The sequence below is a fragment of the Oncorhynchus nerka genome, linkage group LG17, assembly GCF_034236695.1.
Source record: "Oncorhynchus nerka isolate Pitt River linkage group LG17, Oner_Uvic_2.0, whole genome shotgun sequence".
NCBI lineage: Eukaryota > Metazoa > Chordata > Actinopteri > Salmoniformes > Salmonidae > Oncorhynchus > Oncorhynchus nerka.
The window spans coordinates 40,185,313-40,207,446 of record NC_088412.1 but is presented as its reverse complement, the minus strand read 5'-3'; the positions used below and the strand labels follow the sequence as shown (position 1 = coordinate 40,207,446).

The 22,134-nt window shown below is 42.2% G+C and overlaps 2 protein-coding genes across 7 annotated transcripts in view; one reads left to right on the top strand and one right to left on the bottom strand.

Annotated features, from left to right (window-relative positions):
* Window positions 1-5,361, bottom strand: part of LOC115145220 (protein cramped-like) — a 46,916-nt gene extending 41,555 nt beyond the window's left edge. The window contains exons 1-2 of one of the 6 annotated variants that reach the window (XM_029686621.2): window positions 5,276-5,361; window positions 1,784-2,136 (exon numbers count right to left, since the gene is read on the bottom strand). In XM_029686621.2, coding sequence (XP_029542481.1) covers window positions 1,784-2,135 — 352 coding nt within the window. In that variant the 5' untranslated portion in view covers window position 2,136; window positions 5,276-5,361. The other 5 variants (XM_029686620.2, XM_029686622.2, XM_029686623.2 and 2 more) reach the window with 5 other exon arrangements.
* A 145-nt stretch (window positions 5,362-5,506) lies between these two features.
* Window positions 5,507-20,886, top strand: LOC115145221 (jupiter microtubule associated homolog 2-like). Its single transcript, XM_029686624.2, has 5 exons — window positions 5,507-5,678; window positions 6,709-6,857; window positions 18,613-18,758; window positions 18,875-18,923; window positions 19,156-20,886. The coding sequence occupies exons 1-5, from the start codon at window positions 5,623-5,625 to the stop codon at window positions 19,392-19,394; spliced, it is 639 nt and encodes a 212-aa protein (XP_029542484.1). The 5' UTR covers window positions 5,507-5,622; the 3' UTR covers window positions 19,395-20,886.
* Window positions 20,887-22,134: the final 1,248 nt, after the last annotated feature.

Below are 22,134 nucleotides of genomic sequence, written 5' to 3'. Positions count from 1 at the left end.
TGGCAAACGCAGGAAAGTGCCGTTTCAATTAATGCTTACGAGCCTGCTGCTGCCTACCACTGCTCAGTCAGACTGCTCTATCAAATCATAGACTTAATTATAATATACACACACAGAAATTTGAGACATAAGGTCATTAATATGGTCAAATCCGGAAACTGTCCTTTCAAAAACAAAACGTTTATTCTTTCAGTGAAATACAGAACCGTTCTGTATTTTATAGAATGGGTGGCAACCCTTTGTCTAAATATTGCTGTTATATTGCACAACCTTAAACGTTATGTCACAATTATGTAAAATTCAGGCAAATTAATTAGTCTTTGTTTGGAAGAAATGGTCTTCACACAGTTCGCAACAAGCCAGGCAGCCCAAACTGCTGCGTATACCGACTCTGCTTGCACTGAACGCAAGACAAGTGACGACTTCCCTCATTAACATTGCCCCCTAACATGAATTTCTTTCAACTAAATATGCAGGTTAAAACAATATATACTTCTGTGTATTGATTTTAAGAAAGACATTGATCTTTATGGTTAGGTACATTTGTGCAACGACAGTGCTTTTGTCGACAATGCGCTTTTGTTAAATCACCCGTTTTGGCGAAGTTGAAGTAGGCTGTGATTCGATGATAAATTAACAGGTGTAACGGATGTGAAACGGCTAGCTAGTTAGCGGTGGTGCGCGCTAAATAGCGTTTCAAACGGTGACGTCACTTGCTCAGACCTTGAAGTAGTGGTTCCCCTTGCTCTGCAAGGGCCGTGGCTTTTGTGGAGCGATGGGTAACGATGCTTCGTGGGTGACTGTTGTTGACGTGTGCAGAGGGTCCCTGGTTCGCGCCCGGGTATGGGCGAGGGGACGGTGTAAAGTTATACTGTTAGGCACCCCATTGATTATTTGCAACGCAGGACAAGCTAGTTAAACTGGTAATATCATCAACCATGTGTAGTTAACTAGTGATTATGTTAAGATTGCTTTTAAAAAATATATATATAAGTTAAATGCTAGCTAGCAACTTGCTGCACTTGCGTAACAGGTGGTCAAGCCTGCCACGCAGTCTCCTCGTGGAGTGCAATGTCATAATCGTCGTCCAAAAATGCAGATTACCCACTTATGAAAACTGCCATGCCGATTAAATCGGCCGACCTCTAGTCCCTACGCCTATAGCAACAGAGGAGATAGAGACCAATAGCTTTAAAAATAAAAAGAACTGGTTAGAATGCCCGTTTTAGCACAAACAGTCAGACTGAGGCCAGCGTGTCACAACATCGTAAGGCCTGCAATGACGAGTGGAGCGAAGTTCCAAAAACAACATGTGAGGCTGGCTTGGAGCAACACTGGCCGCCACCTCAATGTGCAAGTCAGGAGAGACAGACACACAACCCAATCTTCGACAACAGAGTGAGCACTGCTTCTAAAAAATATTATGTTGAGTTATAATTATTTTATGTTGAGTAGTATTCCAATACCGCAAAATGGGCATTCAATAAAATATTAAAATGCTGACATCCCACATCCATCTCCCTCTCATAAGCAATAATATGGGAAGGCCTCACAACTTGAATGCAATTAAGTTGTTTCCAGGCTCCTGCCTCTAAACAATTAAAGTGTCCCTTTTGTATAGATAGGGGCAGCATAAACACAATATCCTGCATTCAAAACACTGACCATCACCAATAGATGGACCTAGCTACTTTTGCCAACTACAAACGGGGAGTAGAGGGATGGGGTACTCCTATAACACATAAAACAGGTGACCCCGGGCACAAACACTTTCACATCATACCTTTCGATTTCGCCCCGTTGTGACCATTGATAGTTGGGGCGATGGAATCCTTCCGGATTCGTTTGCTCGGGGGTCGAACGCTGGATCTCAGAAAATGATGCTGGTCGTGACTCCGTGCTGTCGAGGACCGGGGCTGTTGGCTCGAGCAAGGTCCAGACGGGTTCGATACGGAGGTGGTAATAACCGGTGCTGAACTGGTGCAGCCCGTAGTTGATAGAGTATGGATTTCCATTCCGTCTCTCTTTGTACTTCGCTCATCGCTCCCCTGATCTCCGCTCTCCTCGTCACAACCGTCAAGCTTTCTGCCCGAATTATTCGTGTCATCGACACCGTCTTTAAGCCCAACTGTCATCCTGGCAAAACACAATCAATACAAATGTTTGACATTTAAAAGACATCACAACGCAAATCAACTTTAAAAAGACGACGTTCGTTCTCTCAACATGGCCGCCGCTGCTGGTTTCAAATCCCCTCAGTCCAATCGACACAGGAACATTGTCTGCATGTTTTCATTTACATTTTGAAAGCTAAATATTACTATACCTTGTTCGTGTGTTTTTGTTAGTCATCTTAAACTTCTAACAGTTTACATGGGTTTATTTTTTATCCGAAATTCAAATGCGAGCGACCCTGAGTTTAGCGCCCGCTGAAACGACAACGTAAAACCTTTTCTATACAATCGACCTCTATTTAAAGTGCTTCTTTATCAGACAAGGTTACCCATTTTCATGCTCTTCGACAGCAGACCATGTCTTCTTTCTTTTCACCATCGACCCGACGGTTTTGGTATGCAACAGTATATAAAATTGGGCATATTCAAAGCATGAACAGAGTCTAGCCGCGACTATCTTCACCTCGCTGTGACTGAATTTAATTATGCGCAGCTCAACTGTTCACTATCCGAGTACCACACTCTTACTCTCAATTTATTGCCGTAGACGAGCTGAAATATTTGACCAAACATTTAACTATATAACATGCTTCAAACGCTCAAAATAAATAATCTGAATAAACTAGCAGGTTTTTAGTTTTTACTACAGCCACAAGAGCACAGAAAGCTCGCAGTCTCAATTTTTTTCATCCAGAATTGTTGTTTTCAACATTGATGTTTGACGACATTATGTTAACTGCATAAAAAAGTTGCTTCTGATATGAACTCAGCTTTAGAAAGCAACAGCGGATACCACAAGCACTCGAACCAATAGAATATTGAGTGTTCAACTACAACAATATCTAATCCATATATACATAGAGCAGACACTGCATTTAACTTGAATTGCAAGATACATATTACTTCTAACATGCACTGCTACAGGTGTTTCATCTCTTTAGACGTCTTCAAATATTTTGAGGAAAGAAACATTACTACTGTAGCTACAACTTTAAAACAACTGTCACGTCTCAAACATACACCCTAAATTCTTTGAAATTCATTCCCATACAGGGAAACAAGACACATTACTGTGTCAGATGTATGTGTTCTCTAAATCATGATTGTCCAACCTAATGAGAACTCTTTTAAAACTCAAATTTACAAAATAATATTTTTTACTGCAGAAATATGAGTAGCTAATTGAATAATCTATCGTTTGTTTAAATGGTTGCTTTATTCTGTGGTTGCTATCCTCACCTCAGCTGATAGATCAGTAGACAGAATCAGCTGTAATCTTTCCACTCGTAACCCGTGTCATTTCTATAGGTACATTTTAGGAGGAGTGGGATACACACTTCAAAAAGCAACTAACGTTGCACTGGTGCTAGCTACTAGCTAACGTTACTAGCTAAATTAACTTTGGTGATGTGCGGACAAAACCTAGTCAACTAATGATACTTGATAGCAAAGGAATAGTCTGAAGCACAAATTCACACGAAATTATGCACAGTATTGCATTCAGTTGCAGTGAGACAAAGATTAAGCAATTCACAAAATTACCTTGATTTATGTGTTCACAACTTCATGAGGAAACGTGCAAACTAAACCAACTCCGATTGACCGCCCTCTCGTGCACAAGCACGCCCACTCTAACTCAAAAACAAATCTCCTGATTAGTCAGTTGAGGGAGAAAGACATATGATTGACATCCAAGAGCTCCAATTGTTGATGATAAAAGAGGATGCAAATGAACCAATTGGATATCTCAATCAACAGACGTTATTGGGTGCGCTGGGAGTCATTTTACATTGGCCCTGCCAAAAATCTGTGACATCATCGGGCGAAAGCAAGGACGAGTGCCCTCACAAATCTAACATTTTGACAACAATGCAGCATGGTGCTTCGTCGAAATACAAAAAATCCTAAAATAAACGTTAGAATTTTCTATCTCGTTTCAATTGGGAAAGCAGATTAATTGTTTTTATAAAAATCAATCACTTTCGCATTGGAAAACCTAGAATCCGTGGTTGCCGTGGAGGTCGCCCAGGCAGAATGCTCTAAATATGATATATAATTGAATAGTTTTAGGTGTTTTTTTTTCACTCCTTTTAAATCAACTTTTATTTTGTTAGCTAATTAAGTTTTGATTTAATATATATTGACCCACAGCAGTGCAAGACTGTCAAGTCAGTTATTTTACTAACTGAACTGAGAAGCTAGCTGTTTAGCTACTGTAGCTGTTTGTGTTTTTATTTGAAACAAAGAGATGGCAGAGGCCTGTAGACTGTTGAATAGGGCAGAGGATCACAAAAATGTTCCTACAATGGTTTATTTCAAGGGCTATTCCAGCTAACTTAGTGAGCCTCAAGCACCCTAAACTAGTGGCTGTGTGGCTTCACCCAGGTGTGTAATTTCGGAGGATTTACCAAGGAGTCTACGACTGGGGATGGCAAGAGGTGTCCTGGTTTCTGATTTGTTTCCCCCCTGAACAACCCTTTATCTGGGCCTCAGTCAGAAGAGACGTGGACCTAGTGGGTGAGGATGGTGCGCATGGATAGTGGATTGGACAACAGGATGTGACCTGGTGGACTTCCACCTGCCTCTGCTCTGTGGATGACCATGGAATATCGTCCAGACATAAATGTCAATGGGCTCACTGAAATGGTTTGTTGTTTGAAAGAGCTACTTTGAGACGTGTGTTTAATTATGTAATTTTTTGTTTTGAGCCGACTCGCCCGGAACTTGTTGGCTCAAGCCCTGGAGGCAGCCCGGTTCCAAATCGAATGCAATCAACTTTTAGCCAGTACCAAAAACACGCCGACACGGGCGTGAATCGAACCCCTTCATCTGCAAAGTTGGGTATAGCAATGGGACATATAATTCTAATTTAGTTTAAATCGATTTCTATGGTATGTTCCCCGCCTAGAACCAACATCACACGCGCCACCAATGTACTCAATTCAAAACAAGGGGCGTTATTGGCATGGGAAACGCAGGTTTACCTTAGCAAATGGAAGAGATAAAACAAAAGTGAAATAAACAAAAAATTAACAGTAAACCTTACACTCGCAAAAGTTCCCACTATTTAACTTTACTACCATGAAATACTGCTACATTACCTGGAACCGTTTCAAGTTAAAATGTTAGTTCATTTTCCAGTTATGGAAATACCGCTCAAAGTCCGGGCGAGTAAACCGCCTGCACCCAATATGACAGACAGGCGGAAAGCCAAATCACAATGGAAAGAGGGCGTTGATCTTTAGTAATTTAACCAATGAAATTAGTCACACCTTTCGACTGATAACGCTTTTGACCATTGAGGCTCTTCTCATTGCTGGCTCGTCCTATCGAGTGGGCGGGGCTTTTCCCGGTTTCGGAAGGGCAACACGCAACCAACCAACAAAACTTTTAAAAGATTGAGCTAGCAACGACATTAATTTCCTCTCTCACGAAGACAGTCATCACAATGACTTCGACGAACATGTTTTCAGGACTCGATAATGGCGCAAAGCCAAGTTCAAGGTAACACGACATTTCATCCACATGTTTTATTTGCAGCAGGCAAAATTCAAGCAACTAGCTGGCTATGTTCCTGAAAGCTACCCCTTATGCTCATTGGCCTGTAAGCAGTTAGCTAGCTAGATGGCACTTTGGTGATACTAACGTTAACTAGTTATAAGACAATTTAGTGGTAAAATGTTTATTCCGTTTTGTCAGTAGTAAACTTTTCGTTTGGTAACAGCTAGGTAGCTTCTATGGGCTTTGGAGTTTTTCTGCGCTGCGGAAATGGAAGCTCGTGGAATTCTTTTTTTTTTTTTTTACGGTGTAGCCATGACTGACGCTCATTGCATTTTCCAAACAGACACAGTCACCCACACCCCGTTTACAACAACCTATTTCTAAAAAGTAAGGGTAATTGGGCATATTTAACTTTTTTTTGCGCGGTCAACTATGGTTGTCTAACCCCCCTGCGAACATCCCAAGAACAGCCAGCTAACGTTAACTGGCTAAATATGTGTTCTGTGTTGAGTTGTGATCAGCTAACGTTACACAACGAAATGTGACTTTTAAACAGTTTATTTAGGTCAGTAGGCCTATGTAGCCTACAGTCATACTGTTGAACATGTAGCAGTTAATGTGGCTACAGCCACCATTTGTGGCCTGTCTTTATATAAGAAGTTGTGCATTATGCATATTCTATTCCTAGATTTAGCTATATACACGTTTTCATTATGGAACATTCTCTAATCATATTATCCCAGGCGCTGCCTGCCTTTGTGTATGATGAATGCTGACAGTAGAGTTTGGCCTACAGGCTATATACCCTACATCAGTGGTTCCCAAACAGGGGTACAAGGAAGCCACAGTGTGTTTTGCCTATCCACAGGGGGTACTTGAGAAGACTCATGAGACCATAGGCCTGCTGGTAAAGCACATGAGGGGGTACTCCAGGAATACTCCAGGCAGAACAAAATTAATTTGTTGGTACAGTAACAGAAAAAGGTTGGCAACCACTACGTGAACCAACATGATTCTGATGCTTCCTTTTCAGAGTCCTGCGTCCCCCCGGAGGTGTCTCCAGCGACCTGTTCGGTGGATATGAGGGAGAAGCAGCTGCTTCGAGACGGCCCCACAAGATGGCCTCCAACCTTTTCGCCCCACCAGAGCCCCAGGGTGTCATCAGGCGAACCAACCCCCCAGGTGAGAGAGAGAAGGACCTTTACTGGGCGTACAAATTCCCTTTTCACACTACTGGGCTGAATTGATCAAAGCTTTTTTGCTCTGGCCTGGTTATGCATCCAAACATTGGGTGGCAGTCTGTGTTCTTTTAGTCCTTAATACAGAATTAAAGGTTACGCATCCACCATAGATGTTGGAACTATGATAGAAAATATCAGAGCCAGGAAAGTTCAGGTTATTGTGGAAAGGGAATATGCTTCCTATGTCTTCCTACAAGGTGAGAGGGCCCCTGACTGGACAGGCAATGGCTGCCCTCCCTGGTTCTGGAGCTGTCAGAGCCTTTTCAGGTCTGTGGTGTGAAAACTGCTACGTTAGCATTTAAGGTTAAAAAATGAGCTGTTGATAAGTGTTAACTTACTCACTGTTTCTTCCCCAAATCATGTTTGGATTGTGTTGACATGCTGCAGTGCGTGTGTTTGATAAGGGCAACAGGTCACTTATTTTATCTGGTGACTAAAGTGTCTCAAGACTCAACCAGCCAAATCAAATTTATTTTGTCACATACACATGTTTAGCAAATGTTATTGCTGGGTGTAGCGAAATGCTTGTGTTTCTAGCTCCAACAGTACAGTAATATCTAACAATTCACAACAAAACACAATACACACAACCTAAAAGTAAAATAATGGAATTAAGGAATATATCAATATTAGGACGCGCAATGTCAGTGGCATTGATTAAAATACATTAGAATAGAGTATATACATATGAGATGAGTAAAGCAAATTGATGTAAACATTATTAAAGTGACTAGTGATTTCAAGTCTTTGTAGATAGGGCAGTAACCTCTAACGTGCTAGTGATAGCTTTTTAACAGTCTGGTGGCCTTGAGATGGAAGCTGTTTTATCAGTCTCTCGGTCCCAGCGTTGCACCTAGACTGACCTCGCCTTCTGGATGATAGCGGGGTGAACATGTAGTGGCTCGGCTGGTTGTTATCCTTGATGATCTTTTTGGCCTTCCTGTGACGTCCTGTAGGTGTCTTGGAGGGTGGGTAGTTTTCCCCCGGTAATGCGTTGGGCAGAACGCACCACCACCCTCTGGAGAGCCTTGCGGTTGTGGGAGATGCAGTTGCTGTACCAGGCGGTGATACAGCCCGACAGGATGCTCTCAATTGTGCATCTGTAAAAGTTTGTTAGGGTTTTGGGTGACAAGCCAAATTTCTTCAGCCTCCTGAGGTTGAAGTGGCGCTATTGCGCCTTTTTCACCACACTCTGTCTGGGAGGACCAAGTAACGAGGCTGATGCACATCGCAAGCTCCTCCAAGGAGTTGAACAATTTGACTTCCCACAGCAACGGCTAACTTTGAGCAGGCCAAGGTCTGCCGAAACACTAGTAAATTAGATGCTAATTGTGTTTTTTAGGCCCAAACCTATCAGTCCTGCTGCCACCATAGGCAAGATATACTGCCCCTGTGTCGCATAGTGTAAAGATTTGAAATTGATTGACTAAACTAATGTGCATCATGCGCAATTGGTGCAATTCAATTTAGCAGCACTTGGAAATCAAACATAGTTTCCAACCATTCACATCAGTTGCAATCACTAGGCGGTCAATTGCCTATAGTGGAAACAGACTTAGCCATGTACAGTGCTTTCGGGAAGTATTCAGACCCTGAGACTTTTCCCACATTTTGTTACGTTACATCCTTATTCTAAAATTGGGTAAATTGTATTTTCCCCCCTCATCATTCTACACACAATACCACATAATGACAAAGGCAAAAAAAACTGAGCTTGAGAAATGTTTGTTAAAAATAAGAAAGCGGAAATACCACATTTACATAAGTATTCAGAACGTTTACTCAGTACTTTGTTAAAGTGTCTCTGGCAGTGATTACAGCAACGAGTCTTCTTCGGGTATGACGCACACCTGTGTTATGGGGGTTTCTCCCATTCTCTCCCGATCCTCTCAAGCTCTGTTAGGTTGGATGGGGAGCGTTGCTGCACCCTGTTTTCAGCGCTCGCCAAGAGATGTTCGATCAGGTTCAAGTCCAGGCTCTGGCTGGGCCACTAAAGGATATTTAGAAACCTGTCCCGAAGCCACTCCTGCATTGCCCTGGCTATGTGCTTAGGGTTGTTGTTCTGTTGGAATGTGTAACTTGACACCAGTCTGAGGTCCTGAGCGATCTGGAGCAGGTTTTCATCAAGGATCTCTGTACTTTGCTCAGTTCACCTTTGCCTCGATCCTGACTAGTCTCAGTCACTGTTTCTGAAAAAAAAGCATGATGCTCCCCACCATGCATGATGGCTTCCATGTGTTTTTTTCTGGTTGTTGTGTTTTTAATTATTATATGGTTTCTCATGGTCTGGTTGTTGTGTTTTTTAAAAATTATTATAATTTTTTTTACTGAGGACTGGCTTCTGTTTGGCCAATTTTTGGTACCCTTCCCCAGATCTGTGCCTCGACACAATCCTGTCTGAGCTCTATGGAAAATTCCTTCGACCTCATGGCTTGGTTTTTGCTCTGACATGCACTGTCAACTGTGGGGCCTTATATAGACAGGTGTCTCTTTCCAAATGATCAATCGATTGAATTTACTAAAGGTAGAAACATCTCAAGGATGATCAATGGAAACAGGATGCACCTGAGCTCAATTTCGAGTCTCATACCAAAGGGTCTGAATTAGGGCTCGGCGACATGGCCAAAATATCATGGTATTTTTCATTTTTTTAGTGGTATTTCATGTTTTTGATTAAGAGTTCTAAATTTGCTTTATGTGTAGTGCGTGACCGTATGTACAGTGGGGCAAAAACTTATTTAGTCAGCCACCAATTGTGCAAGTTCTCCCACTAAAAAATATGAGGCCTGTAATTTTCATCATAGGTACACTTCAACTATGACAGACAAAATGAGGAAAAAAATCCAGAAAATCACATTGTAGGATTTTTAATGAATTTATTTGCAAATTATGGTGGAAAATAAGTATTTAGTCAATAACAAAAGTTTATCTCAATACTTTGTTATATACCCTTTGTTGGCAATGACAGAGGTCAAAAGTTTTCTTCAAGTCTTCAAGGTTTTCACACACTGTTGCTGTATTTTTGGCCCATTCCTCCATGCAGATTTCCTCTAGAGCAGTGACGTTTTGGGGCAGTTGCTGGGCAACACGGACTTTCAACTCCCTCCAAAGATTTTCTATGGGGTTGAGATCTGGAGACTGGCTAGGCCACTCCAGGACCTTAATGCTTCTTACGAAGCCATTCCTTCGTTGCCCGGGCGGTGTGTTTAGGATCATTGTCATGCTGAAAGACCCAGCCACGTTTCATCTTCAATGCCCTTGCTGATGGAAGGAGGTTTTCACTCAAAATCTCACGATACATGGCCCCATTCATTCTTTCCTTTACACGGATCAGTCGTCCTGGTCCCTTTGCAGAAAAACAGCCCCAAAGCATGATGTTTCCACCCCCATGCTTCACAGTAGGTATGTTCTTTGGATGCAACTCAGCATTCTTTGTCCTCCAAACACGACGAGTTGAGATTTTACCAAAAAGTTATATTTTGGTTTCATCTGACAATATGACATTCTCCCAATCTTCTTCTGGATCATCCAAATGCTCTCTAGCCAACTTCAGACGGGCCTGGACATGTACTGGCTTAAGCAGGGGGACACGTCTGGCACTGCAGGATTTGGCGGCGTAGTGTGTTACTGATGGTAGGCTTTGTTACTTTGGTCCCAGCTTTCTGCAGGTCATTCACTAGGTCCCCCCGTGTGGTTCTGGGATTTTTGCTCACTGTTCTTGTGGCCATTTTGACCCCATGGGGTGAGATCTTACGTGGAGCCCCAGATCGAGGGAGAATATCAGTGGTCTTGTATGTCTTCCATTTCCTAATAATTGCTCCCACAGTTGATTTCTTCAAACCAAGCTGCTTACCTATTGCAGATTCAGTCTTCCCAGCCTGGTGCAGGTCTACAATTTGGTTTCTGGTGTCCTTTGACAGCTCTTTGGTCTTGGCCATAGTGGAGTTGAGTGTGACTGTTTGAGGTTGTGGACAGGTGTCTTTAATACTGATAACAAGTTCAAACAGGTGCCATTAACCTCTTGCGACGAGCAATCCCGTATCCGGGAGCGTAATTATAGCCTCAAGCTCATTACCATAACGCAACGTTAACTATTCATGAAAATCGCAAATGAAATGAAATAAATATATTGGCTCACAAGCTTAGCCTTTTGTTAACAACACTGTCATCTCAGATTTTCAAAATATGCTTTTCAACCATAGCTACACAAGCATTTGTGTAAGAGTATTGATAGCTAGCATAGCATTAAGCCTAGCATTCAGCAGGCAACATTTTCATAAAAACAAGAAAAGCATTCAAATAAAATAATTTACCTTTGAAGAACTTCGGATGTTTTCAATGAGGAGACTCTCAGTTAGATAGCAAATGTTCAGTTTTTCCAAAAATATTATTTGTGTAGGAGAAATCGCTCTGTTTTGTTCATCACGTTTGGCTAAGAAAACCCCCCGAATTTTTTCCCCAAATTAACTCCATAATATCGACAGAAACATGGCAAACGTTGTTTAGAATCAATCCTCAAGGTGTTTTCACATCTATTCGATGATAAATCATTCGTGGCAGTTTGGTTTCTCCTCTGAACCAAATGGAAAAATGCATGCAGCTGGAGATTACGCAATAATTTCGACGGAGGACACCGGCGGACACCTGGTAAATGTAGTCTCTTATGGTCAATCTTCCAATGATATGCCTACAAATACGTCACAATGCTGCAGACACCTTGGGGAAACGACAGAAAGTGTAGGTTCATTCCTTGCCCATTCACAGCCATATAAGGAGACATTGGAACACAGCGCCTCCAAAATCTGGGGCATTTCCTGTTTGAAATTTCATCTTGGTTTCGCCTGTAGCATCAGTTCTGTGGCACTCACAGATAATATCTTTGCAGATTTGGAAACGTCGGTGTTTTCTTTCCAAAGCTGTCAATTATATGCATAGTCGAGCATCTTTTCGTGACAAAATATCTTGTTTAAAATGGGAACGTTTTTCATCCAAAAATGAAATACTGCCCCCAGAGTTTCAAGAGGTTAATACAGGTAACGAGTGGAGGACAGAGGAGCCTCTTAAAGAAGTTACAGATCTGTGAGAGCCAGAAATCTTGCTTGTTTGTAGGTGACCAAATACTTATTTTCCACCATAATTTGCAAATGAAGTCATTAAAAATCCTACAATATGATTTTCTGGATTTTTTTCCTTCTAATTTTGTCTGTCATAGTTGAAGTCTACATATGATGAAAATTACAGGCCTCTCTCATCTTTTTAAGTGGGAGAACTTGCACAATTGGTGGCTGACCATACTTTTTTGCCCCACTGTATATATACCACACACACAGAGATATATTTCAATCGGTCTTTCTCCGTTCAGATGGTTTTATACTGTTCAACTTCAACCCAAAATCATTTCCACACTGCCATGATATGGGCAAAAATAATTGGCCTGAGGTTAGAAATTATGTTTATTTAGATTAAAGCACTTGGGTGAACTTTTGGAATTGTGGAAATTGAATATTTTTTTATAATTTTATAGTTAGAATATAAATAATAGTGAGCACTTTAAATACATTGTCTGACATGACAATGAATGAAAATGTCATGGGCTAGTTCTTGTGACAGGGTAGGAACCAAAGTGATGTTCAGTGTTTTTATATGGGATCTTATAATCTTTGGCTACATTATGTCTTTATTCATATAGCCAACATATTCATGCTTTGCCTATGCCTCTTTGATTTCGGAGATACTGTTGCACAAACATGCTGATTTAAGCCTCCACCAGTACTAACTAGTATCAGGTTGTTTTAGCTACGTTTGCTCCGACTCAGTACCTTTACTTAGCTAGCAGGCTAATTTTGTAATTATAGAACTCTTGTGGATTTATATTAAGATCAAAGTGGAAACAACATCGTTGTCATCAACATTTTTGCATGTGCTGCATTGACCATGCAGATTGAACGAACGCAACAACAAATGTGCTCCTTGAGTGACAGGAGGTGGGACTAGGTCCGTGTTGAAAGAGGCATGGAGAGCGGGATAGCGGCGAGTAATGACTCAAGTAGAGTAAACTATAAAAATGGACGTTACACACGGCATATCACATTTAACAAACGAAACATTCAAATAACGTTAGAGAAGGTAAAGTAAAAACCCAAATCGGTCCGTGCATAAATACTTGTGCATAAATGCCTGTGTGTGTATATAGTAAAATACAGTATACTGCCCAGCCCTAGTCTGAATACTTATGTAAATAAGGTGTTTCTGTTTTTTATTTTATAAATACATTTGCAAAAACTTATTTAAACTTTGCTTTGTCCTTATGGGGTATTGGGGGGATTGATTACATTTTTGAATAAGACTAACATAACAAAATGTGGGAGAGGGCAGCTGGTCTGAATTCCTTCCGAATGCACTGTATACCCCCCCCAAAATTACAATAAACACAACATTTATTAACATCTTCCAGTAGAACTGTGAAGAGTGCGATATCATTGGAGCTTTGGAAAAAGTGCTTTCATAAATGCTTGGCGCGGGCCTTGTTTCACAGGAGCATTGTAAATATATAGCCATGTTCGTGTACAGCGATGTATTGTTATTTATTAGGCATGAACATTTTAAATTAGGCATAAAGGAAATTCAAATAAGAGGCCCAAATTGTATTTGAAAACAGCGGTTTTGTTATTTTTAAAAGTTTCTTACAAGTAGCCTATAGGACAGGTAATTTGCGAATTACACTGATTAAAAATATAAACGCAACATGTAAAGTGTTGGTCCCATGTTTCATGAGCTGAAATAAGATTCAAGAAATGTTCCATATGCACAAAGATTTTCTCTAAAATGTGGTGCACAAATTTGTTTCCATCCCTGTCAGTGAGCATTTAATCTTTGCTAAAATAATCCATCCACCTGACAGGTGTGGCATATCAACAAGCTGACTTAACAGTGTGATCATTACATAGCCGTGTCTGAATCCTGGCTTTTTCCACCCCCAACTACAACAAATTGGATGTAGTCTATCACAGTGCCATCTGTTTTGTCACCAAAGCCCCATATACTACCCACCACTGGGACCTGTATGCTCTTGTTGGCTGGTCCTCGCTACATATTCGTCGCCAAACCCACTGGCTCCAGGTCATCTACAAGTCTTTGCTAGGTAAAGCCCTGCCTTATCTCAGCTCACTGGTCACCATAGCATCGCCCACCCGTAGCACACTCTCCAGCAGGTATATATCACTGGTCATCCCCAAAGCCAACACCTCCTTTGTCCGCCTTTCCTCCCAGTTCTCTGCTGCCAATGACTGGAACGAACGGCAAAAATCACTGAAGCTGGAGACTCATATCTCCCTCATTAACTTGAAGCATCAGCTGTCAGAGCAGCTTACTGATCACTGTACCTGCACACAGACCATCTGTAAATAGCCCACCCAATTACCTCATCCCCATATTGATACCTCCCTAATCTTACTACATTTCCACACACTGTACATTGATTTTTTTCTATTGTGTTTTTATCCCATGTGTAACTCTGTTGTAGTTGTCGCACTGCTTTGCTTTATCTTGGGCAGGTCGCAGTTGTAAATGTGAACTTGTTCTCAACTGGCCTACCTGGTTAAATAAAAGTGAAATAAAACCGGTGTACTCTGTTCTGGGGACAATGTAAGGCTGCTCTAAAATGTGCAGTTTTGTCACAACACTGCCACAGATGTTTTGAGGTAGCGTGCAATTGGCATGCTGACCGCAGGAATGACCACCAGAGCTGTTGCCAGAGAATTTAATCATTTTCCTACCATAAGCCGACTCCATTGTCGTCCAACCGGCCTCTCAACCGCAGACCACGTGTAACCACGCCAGCCCAGGACCTCAACATCCGGCTTCCTCACCTGCAGGATCGTCTGGCACCACACCTGGACAGCTGATGAAACTGTGGGTTTGCACAAATGCAGCATTTCTGCACAAATGGAAACCATCTCAGGGAAGCTCATCTGTGTGCTCGTGGTCCTCACCAGGGTCTTGACCTGGTATGCAGTTTGTTGTTGTAACTTATTTCAGTGGGCAAATGCTAACCTTTGATAGCCACTGGCATGCTGGAGAAGTGTGCTTTTCACTAAATAATCCCGGTTTCAACTGTATCAGGCAGATGGCAGACCGCATTTTTATGGAGTCGTGTGCGCTGCTGATGTCAACTTTGAGGGGAGTTCCCCATGGTGGCGGTGGGGTTATGGTTAGGTGGCTACTGACAACAAACACAATTGCATTTTATCAATGGCAATTTGAATGTACAGAGATTCTGTAACGAGATCTTGAGGCCCATTGTTGTGACATTTATCCGCTGACATCACCTCATGTTTCAGCATCAAGGATCTGTTCACAATTCCTGGAAGCTGAATATGTCCCAGTTCTTCCTTGGCCTACATACTCACCCAACATGGGACAACATTCCACAGGCCACAATCAACAGCCTGATCAATTCTATGTGAAGATGTCACGCTTCATTAGGCAAATGGTGGTAACACCAGATACTGATTGGTTTTGTCCCGTGGAATAAATATTGTGGATCTTAATGTTTTTCCTCAGAATCCTGGACTATCGAACCCCCATTTCTCCTAAAGAGCTCAATTTTTATGGAATGGTCTGCCTATCCACGTGAGACACGCAGATTCGGTCTCTACCTTTAAGTCCTTATTGAAGACTCATCTCTTCAGTAGGTCCCATGATTGAGTGTAGTCTGGCCCAGGGGTGTGAAGATGAACGGAAAGGCACTGGAGCGACGATCCACCCTCTGCCTGGCCGGTTCCCTCTCGCCACTGGCATTCTCTGCCTCTAACCCTATTATGCGGGCTGAGTCACTGGCTTACTGGTGCTCTTCCATTCTGTCCCTAGGAGGGGTGCGTCACTTGAGTGGGTTGAGTCTCTGACATGATTTTCCTGTCCGGGTTGGCTCCCCCCTCGGGTTCGTGCCGTGGGGGAGATCTTCGTGGGCTATACTTGGCTTTGTCTCAGGGTAGTACGTTGGTGGTTGAAGATATCCCTCTAGTGGTGTGGGTGCTGTGCTTTGGCAAAGTGGGTGGGGTCATATCCTGCCTGGTTGGCCCTGTCCAGGGGTCCTGTCTCAGTCTCCAGTAATTATGCTGCAATAGTTTGTTGTGGGCTAGGGTCAGTCTGTTATATCTGGAATATTTATCCTGTCTTATCCGGTGTCCTGTGTGAATTTAAGTGTGCTCCCTCTAATTCTCTCTCGTTCTCTTCTTTTGGAGCACCTGAGCCCTAGGACCATGCCTCAGGACTACCTGGCCTGAGAACCCCTTGCTGTCCCCAGTCCACCTGGTCGTGCTGCTGCTCCAGTTTCAACTGTTCTGCCTGCGGCTATGGAACCCTGACCTGTTCACCAGACGTGCTAACCTGCTGTTTTCAACTCTCTCTCTCTACCTACCGCACCTGCTGTCTAACTCTGAATGATCAGCTTTGAAAGCCAACTGACATTTACTCCTGAGATGCTGACCTGACCTGCACCCTCTACAACCACTGTAATTATTATTATTAGACCCTGCTGGTCAGCCAGAAACTGGACTGGCCACCCCTCAGAGCCTGATTCCTCTCCAGGTTTCTTCCTTATGTTCCTGCCTTTCTTGGGAGGTGTTCCTAGCCATTGTGCTTCTACATCTGCATTGCTTGCTGTTTCGGGTTTTAGGTTGGGTTTCTGTATAGCACTTTTGACATCAGCTGATGTAAAAACGGCTTTTATAAATAAACGTGATTGGTATTTTTGATCCATTCCCCTACCTTTAAAAAAAAGGTAGGGGAATCTGTGACCAACCGATATCTGTATTCCCAGTCTTGTGAAATCCATAGATTGGGCCTCCACCTCCAAATCGATCCCGCTCCAGAGTACAGGCCTCGGTGTAACGCTCATTCCTTCGACAAGTAAAGCGAATCCGACCATCACCCCTGGTGAGACTTAATCGCAACTCGTCAGTGAAGAGCACTTTTTGCCAGTCCTGTCTGGTCCAGCGACGGTGGCTTTATGCCCATAGGCGATGTTGTTGCCGGTGATGTCTGGTGAGGACCTGCCTTACAACAGGCCTACAAGCCCTCAGTCCAGCCTCTCAGCCTATTGTGGACAGTCTGAGCACTGATGGAGGGATTGTGCGTTCCTGGTGTAACTTGGGCAGTTGTTGCCATACTGTACCTGTCCCGCAGGTGTGATGTTCAGGTGTACCGATCCTGTGCGGAGGTGTTACACGTGGTCTGCCACTGCGAGGACGATCAACTGTCCGTCCTGTCTCCCTGTAGCGCGGTCTTGGGCGTCTCACAGTACGGACATGGCAATTTATTGCCCTGGCCACATCTGCAGTCCTAGTGCCTCCTTGCAGCATGCCTAAGGCACATTCACGAACATGAGCAGGCATCTTTCTTTTGGTGTTTTTCAGAGTCAGTAGAAATGCCTCTAGTGTCTTAAGTTCTCATAACTGTGACCTTAATTGCCTACTGTAAGCTGTTAGTGTGTTAATGACCGTTCCACAGGTACACGTTCAGTAATTGTTCATTGAACAAGCATGGGAAACAGTGTTTAAACCCTTTACAATTAATATCTGTGAAGTTTTTATTGAATTTTTTTACTAGTTTAAAAAAAAAAAATTATCTTTGAAAGACAGGGTCCTGAAAAAGGGCCTTTCTTGTTTTGCTGAGTTAATGAACTATAACTCAGTCAAAGCTTTAAACTTTAAGCATGCTTGTGTTTTATATTTGTGTTCAATGTATATTATACTGATATTATATTTTGAAGTTTTATTACAATGGAGGTGACTTGTTCTTCTAGACTAAATGTTTTCTTTTTTCAACTGTTCCATTTATGATTTATAGCAGGGATGAAGACATTGATGTTGGTAGAAGAATGTCATAATTTTTTTATTACAAATGTACATGCTAATTTCTATTGTTAAGATTAATTACAATCTAAATGGGATTTTGAGTACCGTAGGTGGACGCCCTAATGCGGTACACACACGATGCATATGGATGTCCGGTAAATTAAAACCTCTGCAGCCAAATTTTCCTAATGGTGACCGAGATTTTCATTAGTTAAATTAAGTTTGGGCCACATGTAATCTAGTGACATCACATGACTGGATCAATATGTCTATATTGAGGCCAAGGGTCAGAGATGGTTAAATTAAAATGTGTTATCATGAGTTTCTATTGTCTCTCTGCATCGAGCTGGTTTGTCTTCCAGTTTTCAGCCCTTCTGCCTCTTGTAGAATGTTGTAGAAGGAATTATGACGGCACACGCCCAGATATTGAAATGTTATCTACCTGAAATGTAATGCCTCATGTCAGTCCAGGCTGTGCAACAAGCTCTTCACCATAACTATAGAATAATGAGGGTAGGACTGGGCTTTGTGTGTGGAGGTTTGTGGCCTGGTTCAATTTGGTTGGAGTGGGTACAGTCGTCATGTTGCCAGTAATTGGTCAGTTAAGAAGTTTGAGAAGTGAAAATTCTATAGAAATGTTAATCACAAAAAAGTGGTTGGTGTGGAGATTTGACTTGTCTGTCTTTTCCTCAATGCCTTCAATAATGTTCACCTTTAATGCCTTGTGTAAATTAGTTTGTTATTTCTGTATTCTATTCTAAGGCGTTGACAGCGCTATTTTACCAGGTCAAATTCCTGGTGCATGTAAAAAAACATTTGATTCCCTGTCCTTCAATGTAGGTGGTAAAAGCAGTGGGATATTTGGTTCTCCAGATGCCCCAGCTGAGCAACGGAGACCCGTACCCCCAGGCGGCAACACCAGCAACATCATCTGGGGGCTAGAGAGCGCCCCTCCCTCTGACAAAGCCCATTCCAACAAGCCAAAGGTATCCCAGACCATCCTTGTCCCCCAGTCTCTCCCATTTCAAATCACTAATGGTTATGGATTTCTAATTTGCATGATGTATAGGCTATATTGACATGTTCTCCCTATTATTCCTAGGACAACATTTCTGTGGGTGAAAGTCCCATGCCCATACCTGAGCCCCCAGGTGAGTTTGACAAGGATAATGGATTCTGGGTACCACTTTACAGCCCGCTGTCTGCCAGGCAGTTACTAGAAATTACTTGTTGACCAAGATAATAATAATGACTTAATAATTGCATAATTATTCATTACTAATCGGTTTCGACACCAAGTCTTATGTACCATTTGGTACCAGGTAAATCTAACTCAGTTTCTCATATTTTTCTCTCTTATCCCTCTCTCCCTTTCGATCTCAGCTCCTCTTCCGAAGGAGAGCCCGGCCAAGGAGGTGAAGGAAGAGAACGTTGCCTCCCCTCCCCCCACTCCCACCAAAGCAGCGGTGGAGACTGCGCCTGCTCCCTCAGCCAAGAAGCCAGAGGCCTGCCTTAGTGAGCTCTCACTGAAGGACCACGAGCCCCACCTCGGCCCCCGCCCCCGCTCCCACAACAAGGTCCTTAACCCCCCGGGAGGGAAGTCTAGTGTGGTGTTCTACTGAGCCAGCTCCTCCATCCCGTCTCTATTCATGTATGCATCCCAAATGGCACCTTATTCCCAATATAAGTAAGTAACCCTTGTCCGAGCCCAGAACGGCACGTAGGGCAGGAGCCCATCTCTTGTTTCTGTAGCGTGAGGCTGCTTGATGTACAAGTACACCCCCTGGACAGGACAAGTTTATGGTCCCTGGTCAAAATTAGTTGACTGTATAGGAAACAGGGAGCCATTTGGGATACAAACCATGCACACCACTATTCTCTGTTCTGTTCATTTTCCCTTTTCACTCTGTCCTTCCATGTTTTGCACTTTCTAATCTAACCCATTCTTGACCTAACCTCCCCCTGTTAATTTTAGATTATTTAGATTATGTTGCTATCAAGCAGGAAGAAAATAATCTCAATCATTTTTACAGGCTAAATTCCTGTCCAATCATTCAAAATTCCTGATTCATTGCAAGGGTTCTATTTCTTGCTGTAAATGTTATTTTTTGTATTACATGGTTTTAAATGTTATTGTGTTCATTACAAAGGTTAATTTAGTCAGAATCACTGGCATCTATTTGTAATTCCGAGTGACTCAGCAGTGTATCTTTGTCGGGATTGAGATCTGTTTGTTACCCATGCAAACGGTTGTCATAGTAAGCCCTTAAGTGATCAAAATCCCTCTTTACTCTGTTAACAGTAACAGGTATCCCTATCATGCTCATTCTGTTTTCCATTTCATCACACTCCTTTTCTCTCCACTAATAATCAAACCTATCTTGAGTTTCTGTCTGCAGCCAGAAACAAACTCCTGTTCAGGGAAAAAAAGGCAAAAAATCGACTAACTAATGAATGCAAAGCAAAGAGTTATAGGCAGTACCCATGATGCACTGCCCACCCCCAAAGTTATTGTTCTGTGGAAGAAATTCCGCTATGATTTATCTCCCATGCAAATGGCTGAATGTGTTGTGGTTGTTCCCTGCTCTGTTACCATTGCTTGCTGTTATCAGAGGTTTGTATCCACTCGGGGAGGCCTCTGTTTTAAATTAAAACGTCTGCTGTACACAATTGAACTCTGGAATAGTAAATGACTGGTCAAAATACGGATGGGGACTTGGGAGACCCTAAGGAACCCCTAGCCACCCATACACCGCACCACGTTCCAGACTGCCTGTCATGCACCATTTCTTACAACGCCTGGAGAAGCATTTTAGCATGTCAGTAACCAGTATGGCTAGTTTCTCGTCAACGTATAAACCTTTTAAGACTTTGGTGTAAATCTGAGTTCAGCATATATTAAAGGTGCGTGATGACTTAGTGCAAATAAAGATGTATTTTGCCATTAAATTCCCCAAACTGGCCGGTTTGTAGGCAGTCTGGAACGCACCCCGGTTCAAGGTCTCCTGGTGCCATCTTAACCCCTGAGTGTTGGAGTGCCTGGCAGGCAAAGTTCACAGCAGAGGAAAAGCAAAAATAACCTGTGTTGCAATAAAACTTATTTTCAGACTATCATCTTTTGTCTATTTTGCTGTTTTCAGGGCTTACGTATTGGTGTCAATATATTGATTAAATAATGGAATCTTTGCAATTTCAGCCTAAGGGTTGTATTTATTCATGCACACTGTAGCAAAGGTTTTGCAGTGAAAAACGAGTTATTTTTAGTTCAGGTAGTCAGTTCCTTCATTTTGGCCCATTTTTTTTCATTTTAGTGTTTAGTGAATACAAACCAGATGAATACATTGGGAGGGTTCATCCTCTGTTAGCTTTTTGAAATGGCAAATCTGGCACACCCCTTATATTGTCGGTATTGTCAATATTCTGAATGCAAGAAATGTCATGATGGAAATTCCAGTCACTGATTCTTTAGTTTATGTTCAATCAACCTTGAACAACTATAAAATTAAAGTACTTTGAGTTTACATATGATCGTTTTTATTGCCGTTTATTGCTGCTGTATGCTAATTTACCCTTGTGTAATGTCAAGGCATGCTTGAATATTCTAAACACAAACTAGGCCTTTATTACTATAATATAATCACATGTATTTTTGCCCCACACTTAGTGATGCCTTTGGCTCTGCTCATGGCCTTTGACTTCTGTTGGAGTAAGACAGTTCCTCTCACATGACACATGTCTCATGGAGTTACGCTGGCCACCCTCACGTGAATAGAGGCAGTCTAACACGTCTGCTAGGTCTTGGGAATTTGGGCTGCTTTTGAGATCAATTGAGAGAGTTTACAACTTATTTCCATCCACTGTCAGTACCATTGTACATGTTTGGCATTATGACATGACAAGGAGTTGCATGATGGCACAAACATACTGGTATCCAGACTCGCCACAAGGAGGATATAGTTCCAACTTGGACCACAAGAGGGTGCTGCTTTACAATACAAGGACTTTGACGAATAAGGCTGAACCAGTGGAGGAGGAAGGGAAGGACCATCAGTGAATTTAATTTAAAAAATAGTGTCGTGACGTGACTAATGTGATGACGTATTTATCAAATCAACTATGTTTAATGGTTATCAAATTTATCATGTAACAACTCATTAGGAATTTGGGGAACCATGGAATAAGTTGTTTTAATGAGTTACCATCTCCTGAATTAAACTGAAGATTACATATATCACTTGAATTGCAAGGACTCGTATACCAGTTAATACTATAGGAATTGGTTAGATTACTAGCTCATCTGATGATATAACTTGTATCAATAAGTCACATCAACCGTTCTCATATCAGTCTCATTCTGAAAGT

Coding starts and splice junctions, on each gene's coding strand:
- LOC115145221 (XM_029686624.2), top strand. CDS start 5,623: ATGACTTCGACGAACATGTTTTCAGGACTCGATAATGGCGCAAAGCCA. Junction 5,679..6,708: donor GGCGCAAAGCCAAGTTCAAG/GTAACACGACAT, acceptor CTTCCTTTTCAG/AGTCCTGCGTCCCCCCGGAG. Junction 18,759..18,874: donor CCCATTCCAACAAGCCAAAG/GTATCCCAGACC, acceptor TATTATTCCTAG/GACAACATTTCTGTGGGTGA.